General features: G+C 62.2%; 1 protein-coding gene across 2 annotated transcripts; it reads left to right on the forward strand.

Moving 5' to 3' along the window:
• Positions 1-904: 904 nt before the first annotated feature.
• CPLX2 (complexin 2) lies at positions 905-16,727 on the forward strand. Of its 2 annotated transcripts, XM_027718824.2 has the most exons (5): positions 905-1,010; positions 5,617-5,714; positions 14,346-14,453; positions 14,940-15,115; positions 15,286-16,727. In XM_027718824.2, the coding sequence occupies exons 3-5, from the start codon at positions 14,423-14,425 to the stop codon at positions 15,481-15,483; spliced, it is 405 nt and encodes a 134-aa protein (XP_027574625.1). In that variant the 5' UTR covers positions 905-1,010; positions 5,617-5,714; positions 14,346-14,422; the 3' UTR covers positions 15,484-16,727. The 2 variants fall into 2 exon arrangements, with proteins under 2 accessions (XP_027574625.1, XP_027574626.1); XM_027718825.2 differs by lacking the exons at positions 905-1,010; positions 5,617-5,714 and adding an exon at positions 12,231-12,251.
• Positions 16,728-17,592: the final 865 nt, after the last annotated feature.

Raw genomic sequence — 17,592 nt, forward strand, 5'->3', positions numbered from 1 at the left:
ACCTCTTTGGACAAGTTCTTGCTCTTTGCTCCACTCCTTCTTTCCACCACTCCCTGGCCCACACAACAGCACATGGCCAGCCTGCCCATATCCCCATCCCAGAGCTTTGCAGCCCCCCAGAGCAGCCCCCTCTCCAGCCTCTCTACCCATTCTGCTCCCTCTTGGCTTGCCTGTGAGCCCTGCAGACCCCAGCAGGCTCAGAGCTCTTCATCACTCCATCCTTGGAACACCCTCTAAGAGAGCCTGGGCAAGGGCTTTGTCACATGCAACAGGGGTCTCTGATTTGGGGAGCACCACTGGCACCCCAAAACACCCCAAGACTGGCACACCAAGACAGAGGTGATCTGTCTAGAGACCCCTCCTCTGGAGGGGCTGGCAGTGCCATGGGAGAAGAATTAACAACTCTGGGGGAGAGAAGCACTGGGGCCTGTGGGGAGAGAGAGAATATTGGAGGGAATTGCTGGGGGGCGGGGGGGGGAACTGGCAGATCCAGGGGGTCAGGAGGGATGGCCAGGGACTCAGGGAAGTTGCTGGGTACTGGGGAAACGGGTGGCCAAGGAATGGGAGGCATGGTCAGGTACTGGGGGTGGCTGTTATGGGCACTGGAGGTGCAGCTGCAGGCACAGGCAGTACTGGGAGGGATGCTACATGCTGGGGGGTGATGCTGGGCGTGGGTGGGCATAGCCAGGTGGCAGGGGGAGATGGTTGAATAGCGGGGGGACACCTCGATACCGGAGGAGCAATTACCGGGTACCGGAGGGGAACCGCCGAGTACCGCAAGGGACCGCCGGGTACCGGGGCGGAAGGCTGGGCCGGGGGCTGCCGCCCGGGGCGCGGGGCGGTCCGGAGGCGGGCACGGAGGCGGCCCCGCCCGGGAGGCCGTGCGGCGGAGGGGGAGCCAGCACCGGGCCCCCCCTGTACCGCTACGGCTCCCGCCTCCCTTCCGGCGGCGGCTCCTTCCCTGCGCCGGGGGCGGACGGGGCGCACCGGAGCCGCGCCGAGCCAGCCAGGTGGGTGCGGGGCCGGGCCGGGCCGGGCCCGCCGTGCCGCAGAGCCCGGGGGGGGCCGGGCACGGGCGCGGGGATCGGCCCGACGAGCCTCCCGGGGCCGCCGGCTTATGTAACGGGGCGGCGGCCGCGGAGCGGCGAGATGCGGCATGCGGGGCGGGATGCGGGGAGGGATGCAGGTGATGCGGGATGGGGGAAAGGATGCAGGTGATGCGGGTGCAAGATGCGGGGCTGAGCGGCGCGCCCCCGGACTGCCCGCCCGCAGATCTGGGGAGGGGGGACGCGCCGGTGTGGAGGGGTTGGGAGCAGAAAGTCTGTCACCCTCGGACTGTGAGGGTGACACCCCCTCTAGCCCCTTCGTGCCTGGCCATCATCCGGCAGGCCCAGAGTGGGGAGTGGGCGGGGAGAGGAGGAGACCTGCTCCCCCCGCCATCCCCTGTCTGCACCCGGGAGGCTCCGTGCACCCTTCTGCTCTGGGGAGCTCCTGGTACCTGCCGGGCTCTTCCCATGCCTCCCCAGCGCTGGCTCCCTCCTCCATCCTGTTCTCAGCAGCTGAGTCCAGCCACTCGTGGAGCATTTCACCTTCCTCTCCCCAGTCCCCTGGGATTAAACCGCTCTTCCCTCTGCACTGTCCCTACGAGGTGCCTCCCAAACCCCACGCTCCAGCCCCTCTCCCTGCTGTGCCCCCATCGCCGAGGCTGCAGCACACGGGCAGGTGGCTGCCGTGATCCAGGCCTGGCAGCACACGGTGGCACTGCTGCCCGCATGGCACGAGCGTGACCGGGCAGCTGCTGCCCGAGGCAGGCAGAGTGGTGAGTCAGACTGGCAAAGCAAGGCTGGCACCTTCACTCAGAACAGGGCTCATGGCTCAGGGCTTCTCCGTGCAACTATCAGTGGCAGCTGCTGGCTGGGGCTGGTGAAGGAATTGTTGACTGGTTAAGGAACTGGAGCTGGCAAAGGAAGCAGAGTGATTCAAGTCAAACTGAGGTGCTGGGTTGGGCAAATAGAGGATGAGGAAGGGCCATGGACTCAGGATGCAGAGGAGTGTCCTCCCTGCCAAACCTGTCCTTGTCTACCTGAAGCTGCCGCGACAAGCTCCAGCATGGAAACAGGGAGCTCAGTCCCCATCCAGCAACACTGCTCCTGGTGTCTGACCCTCACTGTCCTGGGGAAACTGGAGACAGATCAGCTGAGACAAATTGGCACAGAAAAATGTCTCAAAGTCTCTCTTGGCTGGGGGCCGAGTGTTGGTTTCTTCAATTGCCTTGCATGATGACATTAGTATTGAAATGACCCCAACCAGACAGAGCTCAAAACACCTCACAGCACTGGAGGATGATTGCGGTTTACACCTTGGCTCTTCCCTGGGTTTCTGCAGAGGCTGCTGCCAGGCACAGCCCACCAGGCCTGGAGCTGATTGTGGGGAGCTGTATCAGGAGCCAAGGGGAGCCACGTTGAGTTGCTCAGAATGGTTTAAGCACCAGCACCAAGAGGTCCCAGGGCAGGTCTGGTACTGTGGGAAAACCCTCTGGGGAAGAGACAGTGACCACTGGCAGTGTGGCATATCTCTATTTTTGCCACTAGGCACCACTGTGCCCCCATGGCCCAGAGCTTGAGAGGTCTGGTATGGCAGGTGGGCATGGTCACTGCAGCCCAGGCTGCTGCCTCTTCCACCAGCACTGAGCCCAAGCCCTCGGGCATCATGCACTGCCCCAACAGCCAGGGCTGGACCCAAAACAGGACCTTCCCAGCAGCCAGAGGATCAGAGGATCTCTGCTCTCACCCGCAGCCTCTGTGTGTTCCTGGCCAGACCTTCCCATTTGTTCTTATGCCAGAATCATCCTCGAGTTTAAATGATCCTTCTCCCTCCCCGGTGTTTACTCGCCGGGTGTATTTATAGAGAGCAATCAGGCCTGCTCAGCCAGGGTAAACAAGCTGTGCTCCTGCGGGCTGCTCTCGCGTGAGCGCTCTCTGCTCACTCGTCCCAGGAGCTTTCCTCTCCGCCTCTCCTGGTCCCATGGAGCCTTCCTGGCTGCAGAGACCCAGACCATCTTCCTCATTCAGCTGTGGGCTCTCCAAGCTGTGCCCCCAGGCACCAGTGTCTCACTAGGTCACCCAGTACTTCACCAGGAGCCACTGTCACCTTTACGGTGTTGTTCTGCACTACAGGTCCCTGCTCCTCCTGTGCACAGCCAGGCCATCATGTCCATCCCTCCCTAGCTGGTGTCACCAGCTCCTGCTGTGACACTCACCAGAGGCTCAGAAACATTATTCGTCCCAGTCAAATCCCAGAGCCCCATGACAGTGTGACCCAGACCTGCCCTGTCCTGTGGCAAGATGAAGTGTGCAAGAGGCATTGAGGTGTTTGAGGCTAAGGATCTGCTTTTTGAAGGCAAGGCAGGTCAGCTCAGGTACAGGACCCCAGCTGGGGGCTCTGAGGGCTGCCCAGTGCAGTGTGACACCCCAATCCCTTTGCATCCCTGTGTGAGGGCTGGGACAGTGCACTGCTGGCAGATACTTTCCCCAAGCATCGTGAGTCTGAGCCTTCCTTCTCACCTGGTGCTCAGACACAAAGCTGATGCCAGATCCAAGACGGGTCCCAAGACCATCTCCCTTAGGCAGTGGAAGTGCTTTCAGATGCGTGCCCTGAGTTTGTCAGCCTGTGCACCCCGCTGCTCCCCTTCCCCAGCCCACCCTCCTTCCAGACATTTGGACAAGCTCAGCTGTTCAAGCAGGGTGCCAAGAGCTGGAGGTGCCAAAGCACAAGAGCTGTGGACTCACTAATGGTCTCATCTTGAGCATTAAGTTTTCCCTGGATACTGTCTTGTGTCCAGACCTCAGCTAGATCAAAACAACCCTGCCAGCTCCTGGGGGCACCTCTATCCCTGGAGCTGGGGGTGTTCTGGCACATCACCCTGCTCTTCTCTTCCCTGTCCTCTGTGTTTGGCTGCGGTTGGTGTCTGGTTGCTTGGACAGACAGACAGATTGAGCTACTGCAGCTGTCCAGGTGAGATGCATCTTTGTGGTACTGGGAGGCTCTGCCTATTGTAAAGGAGAAAAAAAAACAACTTTGGTCTGGCTCAAATAAAAAATACCCTACAGGGATTGGAGCAGAACCCCCCAGGACTCTCTGCATCCTCTCAAGTACTTGGACAGGGGGTCCCTCCTCTTTCCACCCTCTGGGTTTTCATCAAATATCTCCTGATTTGCTACCCCGGGCCATGGCCAGCAGAGCCAAATTGATTCTGTTCCAGCCCAGCTGTCTCCTTGGCACTGGGCTGTCTGGAAACTAGACGCCCCCAGGCGCACATCCCTGCAGCACTCTGCAGCCCGTGTTACCCCGCTCCAGAGCCTTCCTGTATCCCAAAGGAGGCAGCAGTTGTCCCCAGCAAAGGTCACCTTCATGCTGCTTCTGAGCCCTTTCCAGGCTGAGCTTTTAGCACTGCATTTCCCAGGGAAGCAGTTGCCATTCTGGGGTCTCCTTGGGGGTCTCACTGGGGATCCTTTGCCTCTTTCCTATAGCCAACCTTACCAAACCCTGTTCCCAGGAGCTGTCAGTATCTTCTACTCCTGGGGTTGGAATGAGACATCCCTATTCTGTAATGATTTTTAAAATGCAGGCTCCATCCATCCCAGTCCCTGCTCTTCCACAGCATCGGTGTTTGCCTTTGTTTCCCCCAACTCCCCTGGGTCATATATTTATCTCCAATTTGCCAAAGCCTCCCTCCTTTCCCCTGGCGGAGGAAAAACTTGAAGTTAGGATGAATGTGTAACTTCCCCAGGAATCTGCTCCTCAAGTCACAGAGCAGAAATCACACTCATGACACCCATCACGGTGACACCAGTCAGCCACACCACAGGGACAGACCACCCCAGAAACTGCCAGCATGGCACCCAGCACCCTGGTACCCAGGTCTCTGCACAGCCCCTTCCCAGGCCAGCATCCCCCAGGAGCACTCCCTGCATCTCCCCAGGCATCACAGGGGGGTTTCAAGGACATTCAAGGAAGGGACAAGATCCCCAGACAGAAGTTTCCTGTGGTCCAGCAGAAGTGGGGAGCCCAGAGCGGCGTCAGGCTTTCTTCGATTGTCGACTCTGAGCAGCGCTTTTGTTTGGCGGCTTGTTTTAACTTGCCATTATGTTCTCCAAAGAACAAATGTGCAAGCTAAGGATGGCAGAGTTAATGTGAAATTTTAAAACCCTCAAAGAGTTGAGAGCTCTCTAAATTTTTAATGAAGGCATCCAAAGTGCCAGGTACCTGCAGAGATAGCCAGGAGCCCTCTGCCAGCAGCAGAGTGGGTGTCCCTGATTTAGGACAGGACCAAAGACCCTGACAAGCTGCCACCTCCTGCAGCCTGTCACCCTCTGCACACCCCGATGGGCTCCTATCTGCAGAGAGATGGTGGCCCTTGGCAGCAGGTTGCTCCCATCCTTGGAGGTTGAGATGTGGGGAGTACACAGACCCACCCTGGGCCCCCGGATGGCAGAAAGGGCAGCAGGCAGTGGTGTGCTCTGTCCATCACCCATCAAGTGTATCCATTTTGTCAATGCCACCCATTCCTGGAGCCCCTCCATGGTGCTAATCCTCTCACTGTCTGTGTCTCTGCAGGCCCTGCTCTCCCTGCGATGCTCAACCACCCCCACGAGGTCTCTGTCCCCCTGCGTTAGGTGCCGAAGCAGCAGACACCTGGTGCTTCACACACCAAGGTAGGCAGTGCCGTGGCTCTTGGGGGGCTGTGGGAACATCTCACTCCCCATGTTATGGGGGATGGATGGGGGGTGCAGAGGTACCACCTGGGGCCACCTCAGCAGAGCCAGTAGTGTCACACAAGATGGGAGGGGGGGTGTCTATCGTGGGCATCCTTGTGACACCTTAGTGCAGGGCAAGAGGCACCTGGACTGGCTCAAGACCAGGCAGAGACCACAGGAGTAAAGACCAGCTCAGATTCTGGACAGATGCTCGGCACAGTCCCGCCTGGGGACCATGGCAAGTGACAGTGACTGTGGAGCTGGCACAGGGACAGGAGGTTTTTTTCTTTCTTCTCCTTTTTTTTTTTTTTCTTTTGAAAGCCCCCAGATGGGAAAGGTACGAGCCAAACCCCACTGAAAGCAGCCAAGAATGAATTTTCTGGCCCGAGCCCCAGCAGCTCTTGGAGCGTTGCCGTGCCCGTCCGGCGTCACGCCACAGCGGAAACCCCGAGCGCAGGCAGGCTGGGGGAGGTCTCAGATGGGGTGGGCAGCAAGTCCCCCCAGCCATCCCAGCTGCTCCCTGGTGTGGGGATCTCACCCCTCCCAATGTCCCAGTGTCCCAAGTCAGGGGGTGAATGTAGGCTCATCCTGCTCCCACCGAGCTGCAACTTGGCTGGAGCCCAGGCACCCAGATGTCCCCCTCCACGCTGCCATGGAGCCCCCCACTGTGCAGCCATCTGCTGCTGTTGGAGGACAGGGTGTCCCTGGTGTGGTGCCCCTCATCCAGCTCTGTTGCCCAGGGCATGGGGCATCTCATCTCCTAAACCTCCCCTCCCATGGGGGGTTTAGGATGAGCCCTTCTCCCACAGAAGGCAGATGCTCTCCCAAAGCTAGGCTGGGAATTTGGGTAGAGCAGGGCCAGCCATGATGACATCCCTGCTCCTTTCATCCCCCCATTCCCCAGCCTTGGTGGTACAGAGAGGGGCTAAAGCACCCCAGTCTCTGCCCTCGACTCAGGAGCCCCAAAGATCTTTCAGGATCCAAAATCTATGTCAGCATGAGGCTGAACCACAGGGGAACAGTGCCCAGGGTCTCATTTTTTAGGATGTTTCAGCTGGAGGGTGGACAAGGTGGGGGCTTCCTTGGATGCCCAGCCTTGAGACAACTGTGCCCTTGTCCTTCACACCTTTTTTCTGTCAGGGAAATGAGGGTGGGTATAACCACTCTGAGGCTTTCTGTGGGGAGCAGGTGCCCAAATCCCATCCTGACACAGAGCCAGGAAGAGGATCCTTGAGCATCCACTCCCCACATGTCATGACCACCTCGGTCATTGGTGCCTGCACAGGCCCTGCATGTCCCTGCCAGAGCAGCAAGGCTGGAAATCAGTATGTACACAGGCTAGGGCAGTGGGGAGGCAGTGCAGGGGCTCAGGGGGGCTTTTGTCTGCTCTCCAAGCAGTGTGTGGTGTGCTGCACCCATCTCTGCTCTGCACTGGCCCCTGCAGAGCTGCGGGTGTGCGTGCCTGCCATAAATATTGATGGGGTGGACTCGACGCAATTGTGCCTTTGTATGGGCGATTGGGATGTAAATGCTGTACCTGCTGTGTGGGCAGGGGAAGGCGTAGGTGATAGCACTGAGGCTGAATGCATAGTGGCTTTTCTACAGGGAGGTGGTATCCATCCTGTGTGTGGCAGGGGGTTGAAAGCTGCCAGGTGAGTAAGCCCAGGGGTCATAAACCTGTTTGGGGAACTGGCCAGGCCTGCAGGGAGACTAAATCTTCTGGCTGAGACTGCAGCGAGCCACCGCAGCTCCCACAGCCTGTCCCTGCACAGCCACACCAGGATAAACAGCGAGGGGCTGCAGTGCCTCTGTTTAATAATGCATGGCACAGAGGCACCGGACACACGCCGGGAGTCGGGAGCTGTGGGGATGAGGAGTCACCACTGCAGCACTCAGGTAGCAGAGTCCATCCCGGCATCCCCCAGCGCTCATGGGACATGGACTCCTTGGGGCTCTGGGTGGCCTTGAGACTGGGACTGGGTGAGCAGTGCTTCATGTCACAGGGCACAGAACAGCGGTGGCAAAGCCAAGGTGCTCAGCCATGCAGTGGCTGATATCCCAGCAGCAGTGGATGCTTCTTAGCTGGAGCCTGGAGCTGGCTCCCTGTCCCCTTGGGCACTCTCACTGGGAGATTCAGCCCCTTCATCACTCTCTCACACAGATGTAGGTGTAGATGGTCTTTTTGGGGAGCTCTGAAGTAGCACAGCACTGGGAGCACCCCTCTCTCTCCAGCATCCTCCAGGAACACCGCCATGCTGGGAAGAGCTGGAAGCTGTTGGCTTGGTCCTCTCCTCTCCCCATCCCTCCATCAGCCACAGCCTTCCTGGCTCGCACGCTGCTGTTGCCATGCCTGGGACGAGCAGGTGTGTGTGTGCTGGGGCCCTGCAGGCACGAGTTCACAACCAGCTCCTGTGAATGGCCCCGGGGACACGCACGTTCCTCATTGCGTGCGGTGCCATGATCCGGCCCCATCGACCATCTGCTGCGGCAGCTCCCCACCACCCACTCACTCCCTAGCCCACACTGTGCCCCGTGGCACAGAGCCGGGCAGGGACGAGCTGGGGGTGCCCAGTGAAACCCCCACCCCACAAGGAGGGGGCAGACAAGTCTTCCTGAGGGATGGCGATGGAGTTGTGGCAGCAATGCAGACAGGTCCGCAGCACTGATGCCGACGGGGCTGTGGTATTAATGCAGATGGACCTGTGAGGTGACGCAGGAGAGCAGGAAGAGCTGCAGTGTCAGCCTGAAGCCCCTCTGGTTGCAGGGGTGCAATGCTGTGCCCATACAGAGCAGGGTATGGGGAGGGCAGCAGGAGCCTCCCCCAGCCAGCCAGCAAAGCCTAGAACCAGGGAGACCCTCAGGACACGGGGCCAGCAGAAGTTGTCCTGTGAGGATGGCTTTGGCCCGTTTGCTTTGTCCCTCTCTGATCAGCTCAGGGTCCCTGCCACCCCCAGTCTTTTTCCAACAGTGCAGCTCCCACAGTCAGGAGCATCACAGTGGAGCCAGGATTAAGCCATGGCAAGAGCCCACCTTCGTCCCTGCCAGCCCCAGGGCTCATGGTGAGCTCCCAGCCAGCCCCACAGTGAGACCCACATTCACACCCCGTGTTTGCTGTGGGTGTGATAACAGGTGAGTGGGTGCGGGGGGGGCACCCACATGTGCTGAGGGGGCTGTGACTTGCTGCAGAGGCAGAGCAGTCGCCCCAGCATCCCCAGGGGCTGGACGCTGGAGGCTCCAAGCACCTCATACTTGCCCTGAACACAGCATAAGGGTCCCCGTGGCGAGGGTACCCCTCACCTCGCACAGTGTCACCAGCAGGAGGGACGGCAGGGGCAGCAGGGGCTGTCCCTGCAGTCTGTTCTCAGCTGCTGCACTGGAGGGTCCATCTCCAGACTGACGCTTCAGCACGCTGGTGCCTGTCCCTGTCCCCGCCCGGTGCCAGCCCCAAGGGGCCAGGGCTGCTCTTCAGAGGCTGCAGCTGCTGCATGTTTCATGCTGCCTCTTCCCCTTCTCCCCGCTGCTGTTTTTGTTTTGTTTAAGAGGCTGGGTTACGAATTTTAAACAGGCTCCTGAAAAACCCAATTACCTCCAGAAGACAACCTGATAAAAGCTGCCTAAGTGGCACTGTGGAAATCGCCTTGTGCAGCAGCTGAGGGAAAACCAACATAACAAAGCCTTTGGAAATAGAGTTAACCACTTTTAATCCCTTGGTGCGATGAGAAGGACCAATAATTATTTTCTGCATAGTTGGGGGGGCGGGGGGATAAGTGAAATAACTGCCCTATGCTAATGGGTGGCAGCAGGCTGGGCTGGCAGTCCTGCAGGGATGGGTGCAGGTATTCAGGCACCCGCTTCCCTCTGCCCGGGAGCTTTGCCCAGAGGCTGTGACCTTGCAGAGTCCCTGTCTGGCTGTGGGAGCTGGGGACAATGCTGATGGGCAGGTGCCACTCAGGCGTTGCTGGCGGTGGATGCTGTGGGCGATGTGACGGCACCAGCCAGCCCCGTGCCCTTTCCCTGGGCGCCAGCGTGGAGCCGAGCAAGGCAGTGCCAGGGCCCTGGCTCCTGCACTAGCTCCACCCCTGCTGTGCTGCCCCCGTGAGCCGGCACAGAGGCAACTTGTAGGACTTGTCAGTGCTGAGAGCTTCCTCCTCCATTTGGTCACGGTGCTGCCCTGTCCCTCCCATCCCTCCCTGTCCCTTCTCTTCCTGCCTCCCCAGGCAGCTCCAGGCAGTCACCCAGCAGGTGACACTGCCCAGGATGATACCAGGGAACAGCTGGTCCTAAAGAGTGCCTGTGCTGGGCACAAGCACCCCAAACACTGGCCAGAGGCAGCTCAGCTCTGGGACTATGGGGGTCCCATGGGACCATTCCTGTCCCAGGAGCAGGGGTGTCTGCAGGGGTATGAGGGGCAGGAGGATGGAGGCAATGCCCAGGGCTGGTGACAAGCCCCTGGCTGCTCTTCCCATGGGAGCCCAGCCAGCAGGGCAGAGTTGGGTGCCTGCCAGCCCGTCGGCTGCGGTTGCGCCGCCGGCACCGGCAGCTGGAGTGCCGGGGCGTTTGGCCTCAGCTCACATGAGCCTCGTGCTTCCCGCAGCAGCAGGGACGGGGGCTGCTTCGCCCACCTCCCCCCGGCCACCCTGCACCCCACGTGGGGCTAATGCTTGGGGACAGCACTCCAGGACACTGACTCCCAAGGAGGGCAAGCCCAACAGCACTGGACACTGGCACAAGGGATGTCCCTGCCAGCGTGGTCACAGCTCATACTGGGAGCAGTCCTCAGGCACACTGGGAGCTGCTGGGGGAGGATGTGCTTAATGAGTCGAGGCATCTCCAAAGATTGAAAGACTCAGGGACCCATCCCAGGAACAAAGGGAGGCGTTTGTCAGGCGCTGAGAGACGGGCTCGTTAATTCCTCCTGGCTGTCACACTTATCTGTAATGAATTTGTGCTCCGCTGTATTATTTTTAATACAATAGGAGCGGTGCCGCCCGCCCACCGCCCGGCTGCCGGGAGCGCTGACGTCAACACCCGGAGCAGGGCTGCCGCAGGACGGATGGATGGACAGACGGACGGGCCAAGCACAGGCCTGTCTTGCCGCCCACATGCCTGTCCCACCAGCTGCCAGCGGGCAGAGCGGGGCTGGGCACAAGGGCAGGAGGCATTTTTACTTTGGAGGTGGAAAGAGGAGTTGTTGGCCGATGCCGGGCTGAGGGCTCGGAGCTGATGGAGATTTGCTACGCCAGGGGGTATTTTTGGGAGCAGTGAGAGGGGGTGAACAAGAAGGCCAAGTCCTTGGTGTGTTGTCCCTGTGCTGAGACTTGTCCGTGGCAGCTGCCATGCATCGAGGCAGGAGCACAGGGTGCACACAAACGGATCTGTCAGTGCTGCATCCCTGTGGAGGTGGCGCTTGCACGCCAGTTTTGGGCCCCCCAGCTGCAGGATGGCTCCCCACTGCTGCCCCACATCCTGCATCGCTCTCGACCTCCCTGCAGCAGCCCTGGCAGTGCCCAGCAGCACCAGGAGCATCTCCACAGCCCACACTACTGTGCTTGTGGGGGCAGCTGCAGCCTGTCCCAGCTCCCCACACCCTCCCAGGTGTAGGGGTAGGGGGTCCCTGAAAGGACCCCACACTCAGATCCTCTCCAGCACTCTTCTGGGCCCCTGAAGGGCTGCTGCTCCAGAGCCTCACCATTAAACATCAGTTATCCCAAAGCCCGGCTCCAAGCACCACTAATCTCATTTGCACAGGGCTCGTCTTGTCTTTAATAACTCAGGGCTGGATTAATTAGGAGGCACCGGCTGCCCCTCTGCAGGGTGAGCACACACCGACCCTGTGCATCGGGACGAGGGTGGGAGATCTGTCCCGCAGTGCGGGGGAGGGAACACAGGAGGGGCTGCAGGAGACTGTCTCCCTTCAGGCAGGTGCAGGGGGGCCAGGCAGGGAGGTGCCCCCCATTTCCTGGACGGGAACCCCGTTCTGAATTGGGTCCTGAGCTCTGTGGGCATCACAGCCTCGATGCCATAGCGAAGGGGAGGGGGGCACGAAGTGATTTATCAAGGACTTTGTTTAAACTCCCGCAGCCATCCCACACCCCTGCAGAGGGGACCGGGTTGCTTTGCCGAGTGAGGGAGCAAGGAGGTGCGGGACTGGGGGGCAGCTCCGGCTGATTACTGAATGCCTCGTCTCGCCCGTTAATTACCGCGGCGGTGAATCATTAACCCCGCGCAGGAGACTCTTGCCCCGTCCCTCTGCCGCGGAAGCGCGGGGTGGTGACCAGCGTGGGGGGCCTGTCCACACCCTGCGGGGCTCCCCGGGACGTTTCCCTGGGGGTCGTGCGGCGTTTCCCGGGGGGGTCCCGCATCCTCCCGCCCCCGCGGGGGGCCGGTCCGTCGCTCCGGGCGGGCCCACGCGTGCCGCCGGGGGCGGGAGGGGGCCGGGCCGCGGCGGGGCGGGGCGGGGCGGAGCGGCGGCAGCGGCGAGCGGCGGCGGAGCCGGTGAGTGCCGGTGCTGAAGGGACAGCGCCGCCGCTGCGGCACCGGGCGGCCCCGGGCGGCGGGCGGGGCCCCGCGCCGCAGACACCGGGATGGGATGGGGTGGGGAGGGGGGTCCCCGCGGCACCGCGTCCCCTGCGCGACCCCCGCCCCCAGCGCGCTTCCCGCCCTCCCCGTGTCCCCGCTCCCCCCGTCCCCGGTGTCCCCTGCGCCCCCCGTGCGTGTCCCCCGGCTCCCGGGTTCCCCCCGCGTCTTCCCTGTACCTGCGCCCCTGTCGCGGAGCCCCACCAGGGTCCCGCACCCCACTGCGGTCCCGGTGTCTCCCGCATGCCGGGTGTCCGCTACGTCCCGTGTCTCCGCTGTCCCCCGCCTTCCCGGCGCCCCCCCCTCGTGTCCCCTGCGTCGCTGCAGCCCGTGCGGTGTCCCCGCACGGGTGTCACTGGTGTCCCGGTGCCTGCCGGTGTGCCCTGCGTCTGCTGTGTTTTCCCCGTGTTGCCCTTTTCCCCGCACCCCGCGATGTCCCCCACATACCCCGCTATCGCTGCACGACCCCCCGCCAGGCGGCCCCGGTATTCCGATGCCCCCCGTGTCCCCTGCACCTTCCCTACGGCCCCGGTTTCCCGATGCTTCCCAGTGTTCCCTCATCCCTGGTGGCCCCTGAGCCCCCCACTGCGGTCCCGGGGCTCAGCACTGTGCTGCCTGGAGAAGCACCCTCCACCCCTTAGCCGCGGGGTACCCCAGCGCTGGCAGCAACAAACTTCCCAGGGTCACAGCTCCTGGAGACCCTCCAGCCCCCTGGGGTCCCGGGGATCTGGGGTGGGGTAACTGCGATTCTGCGGCACTCTCTGGGCACATGCACACACACACACACACACGCACAGAGAGAGAGAGAGCAAACTGCACCCCCAGTATCTGAGCACAGCCTGCAGCCCCCCACTCACACGGGACACGTGGGGGGCATGGGCACCCCCACGGGCAACCCCCACACACACACCCCGCCTGTAATCCCCCACATGCGCGCACACACGGAGCACGCAAGCAGCCTGCAACACCCCCACACGTACACACACGCGACACAGTCTGCAAATTTGTGTGCACAGACCCCGTGCAGCCTGCAAACCCACGGACCTGCACAAACAGCCCCACACACACACACTAACACAGCCTGCAACACCCCCCCAGTGTGCAAACACACACACACAGAGCAAAAACACGCAGCACACAGACACAACCCGCAAACCTGCGTGCACACACATCCGCAGAGCCCGCAAACCCCAACACTCGCACACGCACAAAGCTTGAAAACAGGCTGCAAGCCCGCACATCGTGGGGGCACGCGCAGCTTGCAGCCCCACAAACTTATCACGCGTGTGCACACACACCCCATGCAAACACAGCCTGCAGCCACCCGCAAACACACCTCTTGAGCAAACATAACCTGCACGCCTGCACAGAGCTCACACACAAGCACACGCAGATACAGCGTGCACCCGCTCCGTCCTGCACACGCAGTGCCCCTGCATGGTGTCACCCATCTGCAGCACCCGCATGGATCACACAGACAGTGACAGGCTGCTGCTTGCAATCCCTGCAGCCCCCAAACATCGCCACAACCTGCCACCAACCCTCTGCAGAGCACTCACATTGCGATAGACACGCGCGCACACGCAGCATCCCATGTCTGGCTGCGCCACGCTGGCATCCCCAGCCAGGGGCTGTCATCCCCTCCCCCAAAGCAGGGGCACACGGTGGATAGTGGTGTGGTGGGTCCCCATCCCACCAGCCCTCAGGCAGCACCCCTGGCTCCTGCTGCCACACCAAGGGCAGTGGTGAGGTGGAACATCCCTCTGGAATCCCTGTCTTGGTCCCTCCATAGGTCCTCAAGGCCAGCAGGGATGTGAGGAGGGGGCTGAGGGAAACAGACACAGCACACCCTCTGCCTGTAGACCCCAGAAACTCCCTCTGTCCATCCTGGAAGGCATTCGGGGCTGGAGATGCAGAGGGTGTAAAGTGCAGCCCCAGGAACCATCCCATTCCATGCCATGGTAGGGACCATGGGCATGGTGTCCCCAATGCTGTCCCTCTCTGCCCACACAGGTGGCCCAGGTCAGCAAGCCCGGACAGCAGTGGATGAGCGCTGGGCACTGGCCTAGCCACACGCACACATCGGCACCATGGACTTTGTCATGAAGCAAGCGCTGGGCGGTGAGTGGGTGCTGTTCCCCCTCAGAGTCCCCTCTCCGGGAGTGGTGCTGGCCTGACACCCTGGGACCACAGTGGGAGGGACATGGCAGGGGGATAGAGTCACACAGAGAGCCACCGGCAGTGGGGAGCTGCTGCTGAAGCCCTCTGGGGTTCCTGTTCCCAGCACCGGCAGCAGCTGGCTGGGGAATCCTGGCTCTCCTGCCGCTAAGTGGGATTCCCCGGCAGGTCCCCTGGGTGCCGAAGGAGCTGCCGGCGTCTCCTCCGGCTGACGCTGAACTAGGGCAGCGCAGCCAGCCCGTGGCACTCCCCATCCCCACAGCCTCCAGAGCCTGTCTGCAGCCCACTTTGGCATCGGTGGCCCTGGGGATGTCCCAGGTTGTCCTTGTCAGGGGGGCTCCTTGCTCTGCCTGCCGCTGCAGGGCTTCAGCAGCCAGCGCCGAGCTGCAGCACCCTTGGGGACCAGCCAATGCTCTTGTGATGCCACAGGGGCCACCAAGGACATGGGAAAGATGCTGGGGGGCGAGGAGGAGAAGGACCCCGATGCGCAGAAGAAGGAGGAGGAGAGGCAGGAGGCTCTGCGCCAGCAGGAAGAGGAGCGGAAAGCCAAGCACGCCCGCATGGAGGCCGAACGGGAGAAAGTCCGGCAGCAGATCCGTGACAAGGTGGGCACATGCTTCTCCTGCACCCACCCCTGCTCCTGGCACCCGGGGTGGGGCTGGGACAGGGAGCTGGCATGGCTGGGAGGAGGGTGGCCCAAGGCAGTGGTGATGGGCACAGGCACAGTGCAGGCAGTGCCCTGTGCCTGCCCTGCTGAGGGTCTGTGTCCTCTCAGTACGGGCTGAAGAAGAAGGAGGAGAAGGAAGCAGAGGAGAAAGCTGCCCTGGAGCAGCCGTGTGAGGGCAGCCTGACGCGCCCCAAGAAGGCGATCCCAGCAGGCTGCGGGGATGAGGAGGAAGAGGAGGAGGAGAGCATCCTGGACACCGTCCTCAAGTACCTGCCCGGCCCGCTGCAGGATATGTTCAAGAAGTAACAGCACTGTCAACCCTGCCATAGGGTGCTGGGGCATGGGCGCCCTCTCCCCTACGACCCTTCCATCAGCTCCCTTGGCCCCGGAGAGGGGGTCCCCACACCCCCTCCCATCCCCTTCTGCCCTGTCCCCTGACCAGACCAAAAGCCCGCCCCGTCCCGTCCAGGCAGGGCCCCCCCCACCACGCCAAAGGGGAGCAGCCCTGGCCGGACAGGGCGAACCGGGACCAAATGCACTGATGTAACCTCGTGGTGGGCTGGGGGCACCCAGGCCCTACCGGCCTCCCCGGGGTGGCTCCTTGTGCCCCCTGCCCTGCTCCTGCCCTCCCAGGGGACCGCAGCAGGCCTCTGCTCGCCTGCCCTCGTTCCCAACACTGCCATCCCCCTGCCCCGTCCCGCCCCGGGCCAAGCCCAAAGCACAAAGCCAGGCGCCCTGCCCGCAGCTCCCCCATCCCCAGTCGTCGGGCACGGGGGTCCCCCGGGGCTGCCCGGTGTGCCCCTGCATCGGGGGGTTGGAGGGGACCCCCCTCCCCGCATCTCTGGCCCCATAGTTAAAGCCATATCAGTTAGACTGCAATACTTCAGCACCGGGAGGAGCGGGCGCCGCGCTCCGCCAACCGTGTACAAAGGCACGTGCGGGGCAGGGCCCCCCCTGCCCCGTCCCCCCGTCCCCGCCGCTCGCTCGTCTGTGTCTTGGCCCCGCTGGCCCCCGTCCTCGCATTAGTGTCTCTGTGCCAGGGTGCGCTCCGTCGCTCCATGCGTCCTCGTGTCCGCTGCTCAGACTCCCCCCCCCGAGCCCCCACTGTCCCCGGGGGCCACCCGCGGCGTTGAGCCGAGAGCCCCCCGCCGCGCTGCCGGGACCCCCACTCTGCCCCCTGCAATAAAGCCAGCGCAGGGCCGAGGGCTGCCGGGCCAGTCCAGGGCTGGGAGTGCCTGGCTGCCCCCCACCTGACGCTGGACACACGGGTCCCCGGGCCTGGGAAAGGATCCCTGGGCAAGCGCCCCGGGATGTCCCAGGAGCTGCTGCTTGTACCCCAACGGGGGGAGGCAGGGGCACACCCTCATCCCAGCCCCTCCCTTGCCACACCGTGCTCCCCCCTCCCCGTGCTTCCTCAGCCACGGCCCCCAGCTGCCCACCAGGGCCCTCCAGGGAGGTGGCGGGCAGCTCGGGGCCCCACAGACATGCTGTGACCATCCTGCTCGAACTAGTCTTTGACAAACTAATAAAATAAAGGGATTTGTACATTGCTCCAGCCTCTTCTCATCCATTGCTTCCCTGGGTCCCCATGTCAGCTCCCTCTCCCCACCAACCCCAGGGCTGACACCTGGCAGCTCATCACATATGGTAAGGCCACAGGGCCCACCCTTGGCAGCACCCAAGCCAGGCCACAGGTGTAGGGAGTGACCACATGTGGCTCCCAGAGTCCCGCTCAGTCCTGCTGCTCCGCACTCTGCAGGTGTCATCTCTGGGGATGGGGACAAGGCAAAAGGGACAGGTGCTGGTGGACCCATGTCCCACAGACATGGGACTGACCCTGGGACTTCCTTCACTGAATGACAGGGGATACCCTGGGGTACAAGGGCTGTTTCTGGTGGGTCACAGCCTTCTGTCCCCTAATAGACGGGCCTGAGGCTATAGGCATGGGGCACCTCCTGTCCCAGCAGCGAGGCAAAGGCCCTGGCAGTGCCCAGGCTTGGCACAGCCCTGGAGGCCTCAGCCTGCAGCCAGCCTCAGCCATCATTTGCCATCATTTACCACCAAAGAGCTCCACTGTTACCCAGGCGCCATCAGCAGAGCAGTCACCCGGAAAAGCTTCTGTCAGACTAAAATATGAAGGTAGAAAACGGTAGAGATCTTGCAGGCAAGGTCTCCACTGCAGGCAGACTGTTCCCTGTGATGGCACAGAGGGGGAGAAATCCCCACAGCCCTCCCTGGGGAGGCAGTGTCTGTCACCCCTGCAGGGGTGCGAGGAAGGGCTCTGCCCGGGGCTGGTGGCCGTGGCGTGGGACCAGCAGCGTGCTCCGCACATGCGGTGCTGCCGGGCAGGGCCCTGCAGGTGTCCCCCCACATCTGCTGAGCAGTGTCCCCGCTGTCACCTGTCGCCAGTGTGGA

Source organism: Pipra filicauda, unplaced genomic scaffold (genome assembly GCF_003945595.2).
Source record: "Pipra filicauda isolate LSUMZ 115617 unplaced genomic scaffold, ASM394559v2 scaffold3_size10097308_pilon, whole genome shotgun sequence".
Lineage (NCBI taxonomy): Eukaryota > Metazoa > Chordata > Aves > Passeriformes > Pipridae > Pipra > Pipra filicauda.